Source organism: Pteropus vampyrus, unplaced genomic scaffold, assembly GCF_000151845.1.
Source record: "Pteropus vampyrus isolate Shadow unplaced genomic scaffold, Pvam_2.0 Scaffold17, whole genome shotgun sequence".
NCBI lineage: Eukaryota > Metazoa > Chordata > Mammalia > Chiroptera > Pteropodidae > Pteropus > Pteropus vampyrus.
In genome coordinates this window covers 10,505,055-10,520,358 of record NW_011888798.1, presented here as the reverse complement: position 1 = coordinate 10,520,358, position 15,304 = coordinate 10,505,055, and the positions used below count along the sequence as shown (strand labels likewise).

Sequence of the window (15,304 nt, the reverse complement as noted above, 5' to 3'; positions counted from 1 at the left end):
GACCTTGAGTTCTTCATTCCTTTGTTACATTTGTTCATTAATTTGTTTAAAAATATATACTATGGAATCACGTGTGTGACGTATGACTTTGGGCCCTGGGCCATAGCACTGAGGACGGCTGTTCTGCATTCCAGGAGCGCTGTACTCAGAGAGGGGGCTCTGCCGACGTGTGCCTCACTCTGTTGTATGTGGTCTCACCTCTCCAATGCCTTGATGATCTCCTCGAGGGTACATACCATGTCTTTAGAGGACACAGCTTTGACATTTCAACACACGGCAAACATCAGGCTTTTGAGAGATTTTTAGTGATTGCAGGCCGAGTTTTTAGGTAGATGCTGAGGATTTTAAAATTTCTCCTTTCCAAACTATAAGGTGATTTCACTTTCTTTTTTGAGAGGATGTGGTTAGTGTACAATGCAATAGTGTATGTAACAGCACTTTAGAAAAGCAGGTAATATATCAAAGGAAGTTATTATCATTTACCTTCATTTCCTGTGTGACCCTTTTTCTGTTCTCACTGTCCCTTTACCATTTACTTCTGCCTGTACTCTCTCCTCACTTTCCTTCCTCAGAGGCAGAGGAAAGCAAGAGTTTAAAAAAGAAAAAAAATGGGTGCCTGGTTCCATATCTCTCTGTCGCTTCCAAATATGTATTTGAAATGCCATTGCCTCTCTCCGCATGTGTCTCTCTCAATAAATATGTGTGTGTGTGTGTGTGTGTGTGTGTGTGTGTATACATACATACATACATACACATATATTAAGACTGTTGGGGAGAATCTGGCTCCACACTCCACAGGAACATCCCACACTGTGTGTGTTTATGACATCTTTTGCCACTTCTGCTTCTGCTATACACGTTTTTCCCTGAAACATAAGCATTTTTGGTAATAGGAAAAGCATTTATTCTCTTAGATTAAACCTAGTGTTGAGTCCCTCCTACATTGCATGGATACTAGTGACTGATAAAACAGAATTTTCATACCTAGGTCATCTGCCTTTGGGTAATGCCTAGTTGACAGTACCATAGAATCAGTACGGAAGTGAAGTTTTTGGTGAAAGATACAACGTGGGCTGGTTTATGAGAGTAAGAAATGACACTGGTCCTAAACAGTCATAAGAGCTGAGGTTTATTTCTTACATTAACATCTTTTTTTTCCTTACACTCTCACCATTAAAAAAAAATGGTATACTGGAGAACGTGGAGTGAATAGTAGAAAGAACATTCTAGTAATGTGTTTTGGTGGAATCCTGTCTCCTTTCAAAGGGGCTTTGTATACAGTAAGCTAAATCTCCCCTGAAAAGAAGTAACATCAACCTTTTCTGACCTGAAGTTTTGGGTTTTTTTAACCAAACTTAAATTGGAGGCTCTTTGACAGGTAGAAAAATGTTCTGTGAACACAAACTAATAAAAACATTATTTTTTTTAGTTTTTCTCATTGAAATGAAAACAAAATGAGGAGCTATCCTCTGAGAGAAGCTGAAACTCCCCTGGAGCTGTGAGGTGATGGAGGATCTTGTCAGGTTACTGTGGTCATGTTCAGGGAGCAGCTCTGCCTCACGCTGGGAAGCTGGCACTTCCTGTTTCTCCCTTTCACAGATCTCTCCTACCCCAGCGCCTCAAGCCATTAAACTGAACTTTTGGAAGTCATTGTGTATTCAAACCCATCACTGTGTAACTAAATGGAAAATTCATCATAAGATAATGGAATTACAGAAGACACCCTGTTGAATTAGTTGACAGACTGCCAGTTGGAGGAGGAGTAAAAACACTGGCCTAGCAGGGGTCTCCCTGCTCAGTCTAGCTCTCCCTGAGCAAAGAGTCAGGCCCAGTGGGTAGTTGGAACATGGGTGTGTTTATTCCGTCAAACAGCACTTACAGTGCCTGGTGATGGAGCAGAAAGACGTTACCTTCCTATCACGTCTTCACAGCCTAGGAGGGGAGATGGACAGATGTAAAGAAAATAGCACGATTGTTCATATCATGGGAGAGACGTGAGGAAGAGGGCCTTACTAAATCCTAACTAAATCCCAATTGAGCATGGAAAGAAAGGATTAGGAATGTTTCTTCCAGAAGCAATGCCTGAGCTGAGTCTTACCAGGAGGAGGGGTTTTAACCAGGACGAGAAAGGATGAAAGGCAGAAGGGAGTGAGAAGGAGGGCGTTTCTGGCAGAGGATGCCTGAAGGTGTCCTTAAAAAAAGTCATTTCAATAGGTCTTTGCAGAACCGAGGATCCTCATTTTGGAACTCTCATCATAGCAGACACAGGGTCTGCACCTGTTTTTGTAAATAAAGTTTTAGTGGAAAATGGCCACACCCATTCACCTCCCCTGTTGTCTGTGGCTGCTTTTTTGCTACAACCCAGAGTGGGTAGTTAAGACAGAGACCACGTGACCTGCCGAGCCTCAAATATTTTACTGCCTGGCTCTTTACAGACAATGTTTGTCGACATGTGGCACAACATATTTTTATTCCTTAAAACTCCTGGTGAAGAGGACAGGACCCACACTGGCAGCAACTGGGATTTGCTTGCAGGACTTCAAGGACCTGTTAGTTTATTTTATGACCTCATGATTTCTCTTCACCCCCACACACCACATGTCCAACTCAGTAGCGTATAGTTTCCATGACTCCTGTCTCTGAATATCCAAAACTGGAGTAGTACCTATAATGTGTGAAGAAAGGGGGGCATTTCACTCTAACTGTGCCCTTAAATGTTTGATTACCCCAGCTCAGCTTTTAGACTCAGCTTAATTTCTAGGAACCGCTGCTGCTTTGCTTGGTAAGTGTTGCCAAGCAAAATTGAATTAAAAATAGTGATAGGAGTAGTAGCCATTGAAAAGCATCTCTCTTTTTTGGTGAGGCAGTCCATTTGGTAGTATATTCTGAAGATGGCTGTCCCCTTAAAATAAGTGTGAGAGAGAGAATGTTATTTTCAGAAGTGGCTATGCATTTGAAATATTGCTTTTCTGGATGTAGTGAGTGAAAGTTGTGTCGAATTACATAGCAGACGCCAAAGTTTAAGCACCTGCTGTGGTCTGTGTTATCAGTTTTGGGAGTGCCAGACCAGACTTTTTATAAATGTTAACTTATTAAATAAGAGCTGGATGAAATAGAGGTGTAGTTATTCTCATTGTATAGATGGGAAAACACAGTCTCCTACAAGCTAAGTACCTTCCATGTTAACTACTAAACGACTCTGCTTCCAATCTGTGATAAGGAGGATATTGATTTTTATACTCTAGTTATCCATAAGAAGTAGAATGTTCATTAAAAACGCTAAATCACAGATCGAGGATCTCTATTTCAGACTGTCAAAAGAACTGCTTTTCAAGGGACAGGTTCAACTAACCCCCGCTTCCCGCCCCCGAGCATTAATTTTTGTTTTAGCCCCAGGAGCCACTGACATCACTGAAATACTATCAAATGATGTTGTAGTTTGGGATCTGAATTCTTATTAGTATTTTGTGTAAATAGAAAACTATCAGCAGTAAGTACTGGTGACATTTTCCAAGCAGGTCTGGAAGATATAGTAGTTCTAAAAAGAAAAGCATGTAGGTTTAGGGTTGTCCTAATGTCCAGCTAAAGTGGCCATTCCTAAACAAATTCCGATCATAACCATTCTCTCCTTAAAACCTTTTAGTGCTCTACCATGCCCTTAGCATGAAGACTGAAGCCTTTATCATGGTGCTTGAGGCCCTTCTGATTTGGGCTCTGCCTGCTTCTGTCTGACCTCTCACTACCTCACACTTCTTCATTCCAGTCAGAGGGTGTCCCTGCAATTGGAACTGTTGGGTAGTTAGGTAGTCATGAGCAATGGGAGTGAAGGCCCAGCTCTGTAACCATTAGAAATGACAAGAATGAAGGCCCCTCCCAAAGACCACCCAAAGACCTCCCTGAAACACCCATTTTATAGTTATAAATCACCCCTGCATCCTGAGGAACAAAGGAATGCAGGGTTGTAAACCAATAGCTGGTTTAATCGGCCACAAGCACTTACGCAGTTAGTGCCTCATTATGCCTCATTATGCCATCGTTATAATATCATGCCTATGCCCGGAAGTTCATGAATAATTAGACTGAATTCTGGGTAACCACATGTGCAGTAGGCAGAGAGTTATGTAACAGCCAGATGTCAATCAAAATGACTTCAGGTGCCAATCATCTAAGACCACCTTTGTAACTTCCCTTTACAGCCCAGATATGATACAGACTTCCTCACTTCCACAAGGTTACGGCCCTTGCTGTAACACGCTGCCCCTCCCCACCCCGCCCCCCCCACCAAGCATACTTTAAACCTAACTTTTGTTTCCACTGGGTTATAGTCCTTTTGGTTGTGACCTTCTTTTTCCTTGAAACACACTTTAATAAATCTTATTTTTCTTAACTAAATCTCACTGACTGGTAATTCTTTGCTCCGTTGGCGAAAAGAAACGAGGGGTAACAACTGATTTTAGGTCTCCCCAAAGGTAACAGAATCACCTCAGTTCTTGAACACAATCTCTACCTTGTCCCTTTACCTGGCTCACTCCTGCTTCATCGTCATATCAGCTAAAGTGCTGCTGGATCTAGGAAGTCTTCTTTGACCCTTAAAGACTGGGGTGGGTGTTCTTCTCTTGCCCCTTCCTAACATAATTTCTGCCACACTGTTGTTCAGTTGTTCAGTTGTTGGTCTGTTGTCCACCATTAAACTGTAAGCTTCTTAAAGGCATTCTTTTTACTTTTGACTCCGTAGTTGCAAGGAATAGAAATCCACTTGAGGTAGCTAATGGAAAGGGAACTTACTGAGAGGAAATGTCTGAAGCAGCAAGGAGATCTTCGTGAGAATTTAAGAACTGGGCCCATAAGAGACTCTACCTAGCAGATGTACCTCGTGGCTTCGTGCTCCTCCACACACTAATTCAGTTCCCCTTTCTTTCCATTGCTGGCAGCCTTGGCTCTAGCACATGTCTTCATGAAGCTGCTCGTCACCACAGTTTGTCTTCATAATGCAGCGCATCCCTGTCAGCCTGGTGGAACCCCCTCACACGATCTAATGGCTTTACTTCCTGCTCTTTACTTCTTTGTTTTCTCAGTTTCCCAAGTGCAGATTTCCAAATAGCCACTAGGGTTGGCCTGGCTTACACTTTCAAACTGAGCCACACCCATAGGTCTTTGGCCATCCTGTAGGTAGGCCGTCTTTTAGGGCAGGTCCTTGCAGACCTATCAGACCTGTTGCCAGCTGGAAGGGTCAGAACTACAATATAGACTTTTTCGGTTTTTCTCTCTGCTCCTTGCTTTTTCAAGGGTGTTAGGCTTGTGTTTCATAAAATTTATGGTATCCTTTGCTTTTTTTTTGTTCTTTACAGATATTATTAATGGAGCTCAAGAAAAATGTATATTGCCTCCTATGGATGGCTACCCCCACTGTGAGGGGAAGATCAAGGTAAGGCCCTAATGATGTGTATTCATTTCCATCATCCTCAGTCTGCACTAACACCCTCTTCTTTAAAGGGTGAGCGAGCCCTTTAAGGAAGTCACTTAAGGGCTGCTTCAATCCTGCCTGTTTGGGGCTGTGGCCATGACAACCCTTCCCTGCTTATGCCAGCTCCATGGGGTTAGTCAACAATGGCTCTAACTGGTCAGACTGAAAGAGCCTGGGCCGTTTCAGGCGCCTGCTGTGTCTTTGAAGCTGCCTTTCACTTGCTTTCCCAGCCTCCAGTAGGTGATCCTTCAAGGGCCAATGATGAGGGGCTACCATTAGTGTCCAAATTCTCTCTCTCCCAGTCCCCAAGCACCCCACCACCACCACTTTGAGGTCTCCAGACTGTGGTTTAAATGTCACATTTGCATTTGCAGTTGAGTACCCAGAGACACTTGGCCACTCTTTCACTCTTCACATTTTTTAAAAATCCTATTTATGTGGCCAGCTTTTGAAGAAACCACTCCCTGCTCAGTAGTTTCCAGAGAAAAGTTTCAGTTCAGGAGTACATGGTCTCTGTGTGGGACTCACACACGCATACACGCATTGCATTCCTGCACTCATTCACACACTGTGCCGGGACTGGTGAAACTATTTTCCTAAGAGGGGTTTTCAATGCAAGGGTCCCATGAGGCACTCGCTCTTGATAAAACTCTCCTAGCCATTGCCTCCACTGGCTTTGCTGCCCTGTATGTCCCATAGCCTCTCTACTCTCCGCTGTGCTAAGGCCCAGCTCAAGTCAGCGATTACCTGTGGATCATTGAACAGCTGAGTATCTGTTATCCTGACCTCAGCTTGACTCTGAGCTGAGGCCACAGCTTGTGCCATACACAGGTGCTCACCTTTTCTATCAGCAGATGGGAAGGGCCAACAAGAATGGGCGGTTCAGAGATGTTCTTACCTGGATCTTATTGTTTCAGTGGATGAAAGATATGTGGCGTTCAGATCCCTGCTACGCAGAATACGGAGTGGATGGGTCCACCTGCTCTTTTTTTATTTACCTCAGTGAGGTGAGTAGCTTCTTGTGGCTTCAGAGGGGTGGATATGTGTGGTTAGTCTTTTTTGTAGCGGAGCCTGGAATTCTAAAAGCTTGAAAACGTACATTGGTTTTACACAGTAGACCTGATTTTTTTCTTCGTTACTGTCCTCTGCCCGCAAGTCGAATGACTTTTATTTTCTTTGAGGGAAAAACAGGCCTAGCTAACTAATTTTACCCCCTTAAAAAAAACTGCAGTAAAATACATGTAACATCTTAAGCCATTAAGTGTATATACTTCAATAGCATTAAATGCATTCACATTGCTATACAGCCATCACCACCATCCACCCATCTCCAAAACTCTTCATCTTGCAAACATGAACCTGTACCCATTAAACAGTAACTCCCCATCTCCCCCTTCTTTCTTCTGGCCCCTGGAAACCACCATTCTACTTTGGGTCTTTATAATTTTGACCACTCCAGGTACTCATATGAGTGGATTTCACAGTATTTGTCATTTTGTGATCGGTTTATTTCACTTAGCAAAATGTTATCAAGGTTCATCTATGTTGTAGCATATGTCAGAATTTCCTTTCTTTTTAAGGCTAATTGTGTTATATACCACATTTTGCTTATCCGTTCACCTGCTGCTAAACACTGGACTGCTTCCACCTTTTAGCTATTGTGAATAATTCTGCCACCAACATGGGTGTACACATAACTCTTTGAGACCCTGTTTTCAGCTCTTGGAGGTATCTATCCAGAGTGGGATCATACGGTAATTCTGTTTTTTATTTTTTTGAGGAACGGCCAAACTTTTCTAAAGCAGCTACACCGTTTTACGTTGCAACCAGCAGTGCATGAGGATTCCAATTTCTCTACGTCCTTTTTTTTCCAGTTTTGGTGGGAGCGTTTGTTGTTGTTGTTGTTGTTAATAGTAGCCATCCTAATAGGTGTGAGGTGCTATCATCGTGGTGTGGTTTGCATTTCTGTACTGATTAGCAATGTTGAGCATCTTTTCATGTGCTTATTGGCTGAGTTAGCTGTTTACTTACAGGTTGAATTACTTATACCTTTTTTTCTTTTTCCGTTTTTTTCAGAGCTTCATTTTTATTTGTATCCTTGAATTTAAATAGCAGCTTTTTTTAAAGGGCTGCAGAGCATGTTGCAGACCACATGGCATTCAGTGATCTCACTCACCTTTAGGAAGATCAAGGGGATGGAGCAGAGTTAAGACTTTATCCGGGCGAGGTACAGGGGAACAACGGAGTAGGAAATTTAAAACTCTGGCTTCCTGCTCCACCCTTACAGACAGGGGCAGCTCTGGCCGCCCGCCTGTGAAATGGGTGCTGGCTAAGTTCAGAGGATGAGCACGTGGCAGGCTCGTGGTTGCCATTTCTTTTTTATTCTCTCCCCAGTTCTATATGCGGTTGCCTTTTGATCAGTAGTTCATAACTCCCTGGTGCTGCCATGCAGAAAGGAGAATGCCTCTATTATGAGGCTAAATGAAATGCTTTTGCCATAGTTTTTCTTGTGAGACTCCGTTGCCTATTCTGTGTCATAAGGTGACAGACAGCTTTGGGGGATGGAGGCCAAACCAGTAGAGCTATAGGGCATGTGGTCCTGGATTCTGTGGGATTTGTTCCTCTCCTACACCTTTACTTCTCTTTCCTCTGTAAGATTCAGTCAGACTTTTTTTTTTTTGACAGGTTGCACCATGGCCACCCCATGGCCATCATGGGAACCGTCAGAGCTAATGGCGGTTAAACTATCACTTGGAAATTAAAAGCACAGAGAATTGGGTGTGTGATGCTCCTCATTAGCAGGCTACTGACAAATTGATTTTGTACCATTTATTTGCCTGTGTTTCTAGCTTAGGTGGCCTGTGGCCCATTTTCTCATTTCCTTCTCCAGAAGAGTAAGGCCTGAGGACATGAATGAACCTTCACTCCAATGAAAAGTCCATTAGAAGCACCTTTCCTGCTCTGAGGGAAAAATTCCTCATTCAGTTTAATTTTCAGAAGTTTTCTTCCCCTTCCATTTGATAGAATTTAGCCAGAGTCCAACTGTGCACCCTGATTGACAAGCTGAGCTAATTTCACGCCTTCCTGAGAGTTTGCATGTAGGGGTGGGCTGCAGCAGTAAAATTAGAGGATTTTCCATTCCCACTCCAGCCTTCCTCCATCTCCCGAGCCAGAGCTGGGACGGTGTGGAAGAATGGTCCAGAGGTTGTTTCTGACCTAATCGCCTTCCTTTGAAACTGCCACCCTCCCCCCACTCGCCTGAAGAAAGGATGTAGCTAAAATGAGAGAAAAGTGGCATTCTGGTGAAGGTAAATTGAGAGGATGTGGAACAGGCTGGGCTGTATAAAGATGTGATGGATCATATATACTTAATATTAGAGGCTTGGTGTTTGGGTTCAGAACCTTTAACCAAATTATTTTTTCTCCTCCGGAGGTGTGGAATGGTTCTTCGACAGCATATTCCGATCCCTTCTTATGCAGAAAACTGAGCTTTTCTTTTTATTCAGTTGAATTCAGTTCAGTGAGCACTTATTGAACAGCTATTCATTGATTGTCAGTAATTACTGAGAACTCATTTTTGTGGCACCATGGTACGTGTTCATTATCTTAAGAAACTAATGGAAGAGGAAGAATGGATGCAGGTAATTGAGCCAGGAGGGTAGAGCTAATTCCCCTGGAGAGAGAACTAGGAACTTCTTTTTCAAAGTTTTAATTTGAAAATAACTTTGAAACTCCATCCTTTAAAAAAAACAAAAACAAAAGTTTCCTTTTTATCATAGCGTCTTAATAGGTGCCCTATCAGAGTTAAAGAATTTCACCCATATGGACACTTTGATTAGAAGTACTGACTTAGAGCCTCATACCTGACTTCAGCTTCTGTTTCTGATGCTTTCTAAACTCTATGCTTTTTGAAAAGTTACTTACCTAACTCTTTGTGTCTGAGGTTTTCCTTTATAAAGTAATGGTTTTAATTTTGTTTAAAAGGATCCTACCGTGAGGATTCCTGAGTGAATATGGGAACATGCTTAGAGTAGAGCCTAAAAGATAGGTGACACTCAATAAGCATAACTGATACTTTTATGATTTTTTATGTCATTTTTTGAGGACAGTTGTGAGGTGTTGTTTAGCCTGAGACATTTTATATGAGACCTTGAATTTATTTTAGAATTTGAATCAACTTCTGCTTCTCATTCACCAATATAATTTAATTTAAGATCCCTTGACTTCTGGTAATGTAGAAGTTCAGCTGTTCCCCTTGACTTCTTTTCTCCTGGAAGGACACTTCTGTTTGCATTCAGACTGTGACCTGGTCGTATGGAGCAGCTACACACTGCTGTCTTCGTTAATGTGAAATTATTAGAGATGTTTTCTGAAGCCAGTTAATTACATTCTAGTATTTTTAAAATCCTGGACAACATCTGTGGCACTCTTTTTTGTCTAGTTCCCCACCCCCAACTTGCTTTCCTGACACACTCCCTTTTTTGTCCCTTCATTTAACCCGTATCACATATGCCAGGTTTCTCTTGCAATCTGGGAGACATCTTCATTTGATCGTTTGCTTGATTAACGGATGTACCAGTGACTTAATCTTAATCCTTACTGAAAAGCCAATTCTCATTTCTATCTACGTTTAACTTCAGAACTTTGGCAGATATAAAAAAGGACATGAAATAAAATGTCTCCGGTATAGTCAGTCACCAGTTAAATTGAGGCTTTTAGGTTCAGGCCAGTCTTAGGGAATGGCGTTCTTCCTTCATTTTTCTTTTCCCTCATTGTCTCAGCGTGCTAACTTCCACTGAATTATGGAATTATAGACTTCTACTTCTACCCTAACCAATGTGTAGTTTACAGCTCATTTCTGGTAAACCCCAGGAAGTAAAACCTTTTTCCCTTACGTTATCCCCACGATGCTTGTTGTGTGTGTAACACTGTACTAGGGACTGGATATAGTCATCAAAGTCTAGTCCTTGTCCTTGTTGGCGGGGGCGGATTTTAAGAGAAGAATGAAACATTATTTAGCCCACTGTATGCCAGACACCTCAAAGGCACAATCTCATGCAAACCTCTCTCCAGCTCTGAGTGATACAGAGCCAAGTCATAGAGACTCTGAGAGGCTGAGTGGCCTAGTACTTCTGCACTTTTCATTACTGTTGCAACTGAAACAACTCAGCTTAGTGATTTGTCGCCATTGACTTTGCATTCAGTTCTATACTAAAATCCACCTGTATTTGAAATATCACTCTAATTTTGCTGGTTTCCATGAATCAGTCTTCATTGCTAGTTTTCAAATACTCACAGTTTTGATACCCTACCCCCCAAAAAAGAGAAACAGCATCAATTCTCCTGAGGACATAACTCATGAAAACCAGGTATTCAGTCTTTCCAAGTGGTGGGGGAGTGAATGAATTAGGCAGCTTTGCATTTCCAGATCATTGGGCAGTTCATTTTCTGTGTCTGTTTTTGTGAGCCATATAACTACTCCAGTTATGGAGACAAGGCCCTATAAAGTAATTACTCTGTCATTGTTTCAGGTATATTAACTTAGCCCTCTGCAGAGCCTTTTACTGCTTTCAGCTTTTATGAAATTCAGAATGAATTTCTTTACCCCTATGATATTATATTGATACATGATGCTGATACATTTGATACTCAGACATTTTTTTCTACTTAATGCAATTATTCTAGCAACTAGCAACCATCATACCCTTCCAGATTTCTTAATTTGTTTGTGCTGTTTTTTTAAGCACTTCTGTTGCCATTGCAAGTACAGTTGCTCTGCAATAATCAAATTGCCCAGTGATTGATTTCTAGATCTCAGGATGTGTACAAGCTTTTGCTTCAAATGCCAGTTTGGATGGGATGAGTGAGTGTGCGTGCAAGTGTGTGTGACTCCCTTATAAAGGAACAAAAGAAGCAATTTCATGCTTTACTCATCATTCTGTTTCTTATATGTCATGAACAACAGGCATAAAGGTCTTTGCCTCTTTCTGTTCTCCCTTGGCGATATGTAAAACCAATATTGGCTGAGCATGCTATTAACCTTGAGTTTAAATTCTGCGTACTTAATCTCTTGATTAATACCAAGATTAATGCCCAACAGCAAAGGTTGAAAGCTTAAATGTTTGTGAATGCGAGCATGAAATGAAATCCTAATAACCAGCACAATGATTTGGATTTATGGGCTGTGTTGGCTGCTAAAGATAACTTAGAAATGGTGTTGCACAGACTAATTTGTCAAAGTGGGCAGCGATAAAGAACTGACTGCTTAGGTTGCAGAAGAAAACCTGAATGAAAACAACATGACATTTTGGGACAGGTCAGGAGTACTTTAAAAATATCACTAGACTGTTGCTCGAGAACACCAACATACACCTCGTAAAGGCTTATCTGTTTGCAGTAGGAAATTCCTTCTCTGTGAGATAATATTTCCTGTCAGTGAAGGAGGTGGGGAGAGAGATTTATGATCATGTTCTTTTCCTTTTTTGAGTCCAGCCTTTATTTGTATCTTTTTCATCTCTGGGTTTTTACTGACCTTATTACCTGAATTCTAAGACATCTTTAGAGAAAGAACTTTTTAAAACAATCCCGAGTTTACCAAAAAAAGTATTTGTCAAGTCAGCCTAACTGAGCTCTCAGTTCTCTCCCCTCAACCTCCCAGCTCTCCCAAGTGTACTTTATTAGTGTTTGTCTGTAAATTTCAGATACTACATCATTTAAATTGAGACCTCTCGGATGGGCCTCCACCTTAACAAAAATTAGAAGGGAAATGACAGGACTTGCCAAACCTCAAACTAATACCTTTTTGCTCCTTGGAATACATCTGGCAGACAGGGGCTTCAATGTAGTTGTCTCCAATTTTTTTAAAACTTTTTTTAATATGGAAATTTCAAACATGTATGAAAAAGAATGGTAGAACAAACCCCCATGTGCCCATGACTCAGATTCAACAAATGTCATTTCATGGCCAATCTCATTTCATTTATACCCTCCCCCTTCCTTTATTTTGAAGCAAATTCCAAATGTCATATCATGTGTGAATGTTTAATATGTATCTTTAAAAGAGACTCTTTTACAACACATAACTACTCCCATTATAACTACTAATATCATTTCATATTGAAAATTAACATAATTCCTTAATATCAGGTTAGAATCGGCATTTTCTAGGCCCTGTTAGAAATTAAAGTTTATTTATTTGAACTGGTTTCAAGTAAGGACCATAAATTAAAATTGTCTCTAAAGTCTCTTTAATTTTAGGTTCCCTTCCAGCTCCTTTTTTTTTTTTTCCTCTCCTTTAGACTTTGTTGAAGAAACCTTTTTATTTGCCTTAGAGAATTTGTTATACTCTGCATTTTGATTATTACATCCTGGTTTTGTTGTATAACCTGGTTCCTGGTCCCATGTATTTCCTGTAAATTGATAGATCTGAGGCTTGATCAGAGTCGGGCTTAACTTATATATATTTTGCAAGACTGCTTCATGGATGATATTATATACTTCTGTTAGGAGGCACCTTAATGACTGGTTGTCTCTTTGTGATGTTAGCTGCCATTGATGATCAAAGTCTGGGTTCATTAATTCATGAGGAGTTCCTTCTTAATCTATCAGGAATATTTCTATGAAGAGAAATGACTCCATCTGGTATTTGGTTACTGCGAGGGACAGTTTATATAAGAAACCGTTATTTCTTTGTCTGTTGGCTTCCTAGCATATTCCACTCTCACTGGTATTTTGTATATTTGCTTGGTATTTTGTATATTTGTTGATTTTTATCACCAGTATGAAGTCATTGATTGAAACATACTTGATATGTTCAATCTATTTCAATTATTTTCTTACTGGTTCTCAAACTGCCCCTTATTTGGCCAGAGGGAGCCAATTCATATTGTCTTCTGAGTCTTTTTGACATGACTCTGTTAGTTTGTAGTAGTTTTGTTGTTGTTGTTGTTAGTGTCGTCGTTTTGTTTTGTTTTTGTTACCCAGTGTGATAAGCTCTTCCAGGTTCATCTTATACAGTTTTCTGCCCTGGACCTGAAATCAGCCATTTCTCTAAGAACCCATGGCTCTTCTTGATGAGAAATAATGCTTAGAGCTCGCAGTCTGAGTGCCAAGGACCTTCATTGCTATTGGATTTTTCTGGGTGCTGGGAATTGAACAGTGAACAAAAAGACAAACATTCTTCATGAAGGTTATGTTTCGTAAAGACAGAGACAGATAAATAAAAAAGTGATGGTGTCCATTTTAGATAAAGTGGTCAAGAAATGCCCTAAGATGTTTGAGCACCAGCTGAAGTGAGTTGTGTAGATGTCTGGGAGAAATGTTTAGCAGGCAGTGGGAACAGCAAGTGCAAAGGTCCTGGGATGACCATCAACATCTAGCATTAAGAATAAATGCATGGCAGACGACAATATGGTGGTTACCAAGGGAAAAAGAGAGTGAGGGGAGGTTGAAAAAGGTAAAGGGGGTCAAATATATGGTGACGGAAGGAGTCTAGACTTTGGGTTGTGAGCACACACTGCAGTACACAGATGATGTATTATAGAATTATACACTTGAAAATATTATGAAATAATATTATGATGTAATTCTAATGAAACCTACTAGTAGTTCTGAATTTCATTTAAAATGCTACTTATCACTCTATAAAATTCAGTAAATATTTAAAAAGAACAATTGCATGGAAAGTAATCTCCAGAGAAATTTGTCTGTGTTGTTCACAGGTATAATGCTTCCTGGTACGTGTTTTTATTGAGTGAATGAGTCTATTTAAAACTTTTTATAAATAGCTTTTTGTTTATTCTGAGTGGATGAGCTCTCAGCTATCACCTTTCTAATGTTGAAAAATAAAATAAAATTTGTAACATTAAAATCTGCTAAAACATTGAATTTGAGGCATGAAACGGGCATTTGGGACACTTATGAACAATTTTAATATAATGTTCTTTAATATTATATCTATAAGGTAGTACAGGGATTCACATTTATACTATGAGAATGGAATGAGCCAATTATATTAGAAAGCACAGCTTTCTTGCCTGTCACTTATTCTCATTGTCATTCAGCCTTATTTGCTCAGATATGCAGTTCGGGCAAAATTACCCATTAACACAAAAGAGGAACTAAATCCTTGGTCTCTACAATATGGCTGACTCTGTAAATTGGGCGACTTTGGCTATCAAAATGTCCTCAATGTGGATGCAAGTCCGATGAGGGCCACTTTTTCCTCTGTGCCGGCACAATAGGTAGTGTACCTAGTGAGAGCTGGTAGAAGAAGCATCTCTCTGTGTTATCTATGTGGTTGACTACAGAGGAATTCATTTGCTGCCTCTCCAGTGTAAAGAAAAATTGACAGTTCTCTTACCGCGGTTTGGGATAGATTTTTAAAACTGACATCCTCTCATTAGAATCTCTCTGGTTTTGTCGCATGCTGAAAACTTAATGCAGCCTCTCTCTGAGTTCTGCCCCTTCCCTAACATCCTGGATCTCTCCAGTCCTTGGCTCTCTCTGTTGCACATGGTCAGTTCCGTACTTTCTGTTCATAATATTCCTGCCTCCTGTGGTCGAAGGCAGCAGTACAGTATTATAGGAAACACGTGAGGCCTGATTGCTTGTCTGGATCCACATTCTACTTATGTGGTTTAGAGCTTTCCTTTTAGTTTTCAGTCTGATTTCTCCTCACTGAGGTCAGGTCAAGCCTGCTTTGCCTGCCTCAGTGTATTGTTGAAAGGTTCTAATAAAATGATGGAAATGGATAAGTGCCACATGAATGGAAGTGAGTTTCATTACCGTGAATATCTTTAGTGCTGAATTCATGTCTTTGATTTATTTATCCACTACTCA

The 15,304-nt window shown here is 40.7% G+C and overlaps 1 protein-coding gene across 7 annotated transcripts in view; it reads left to right on the top strand.

Annotated features, from left to right (window-relative positions):
* MGAT5 (mannosyl (alpha-1,6-)-glycoprotein beta-1,6-N-acetyl-glucosaminyltransferase) overlaps positions 1-15,304 on the top strand; it is a 301,985-nt gene that overhangs the window by 196,720 nt on the left and 89,961 nt on the right. For all 7 annotated transcript variants that reach the window (XM_023527509.1, XM_023527513.1, XM_023527510.1 and 4 more), the window contains 2 exons: positions 5,349-5,425; positions 6,382-6,471. In XM_023527509.1, coding sequence (XP_023383277.1) covers positions 5,349-5,425; positions 6,382-6,471 — 167 coding nt within the window. The remainder of the gene's footprint in view (positions 1-5,348; positions 5,426-6,381; positions 6,472-15,304) is intronic.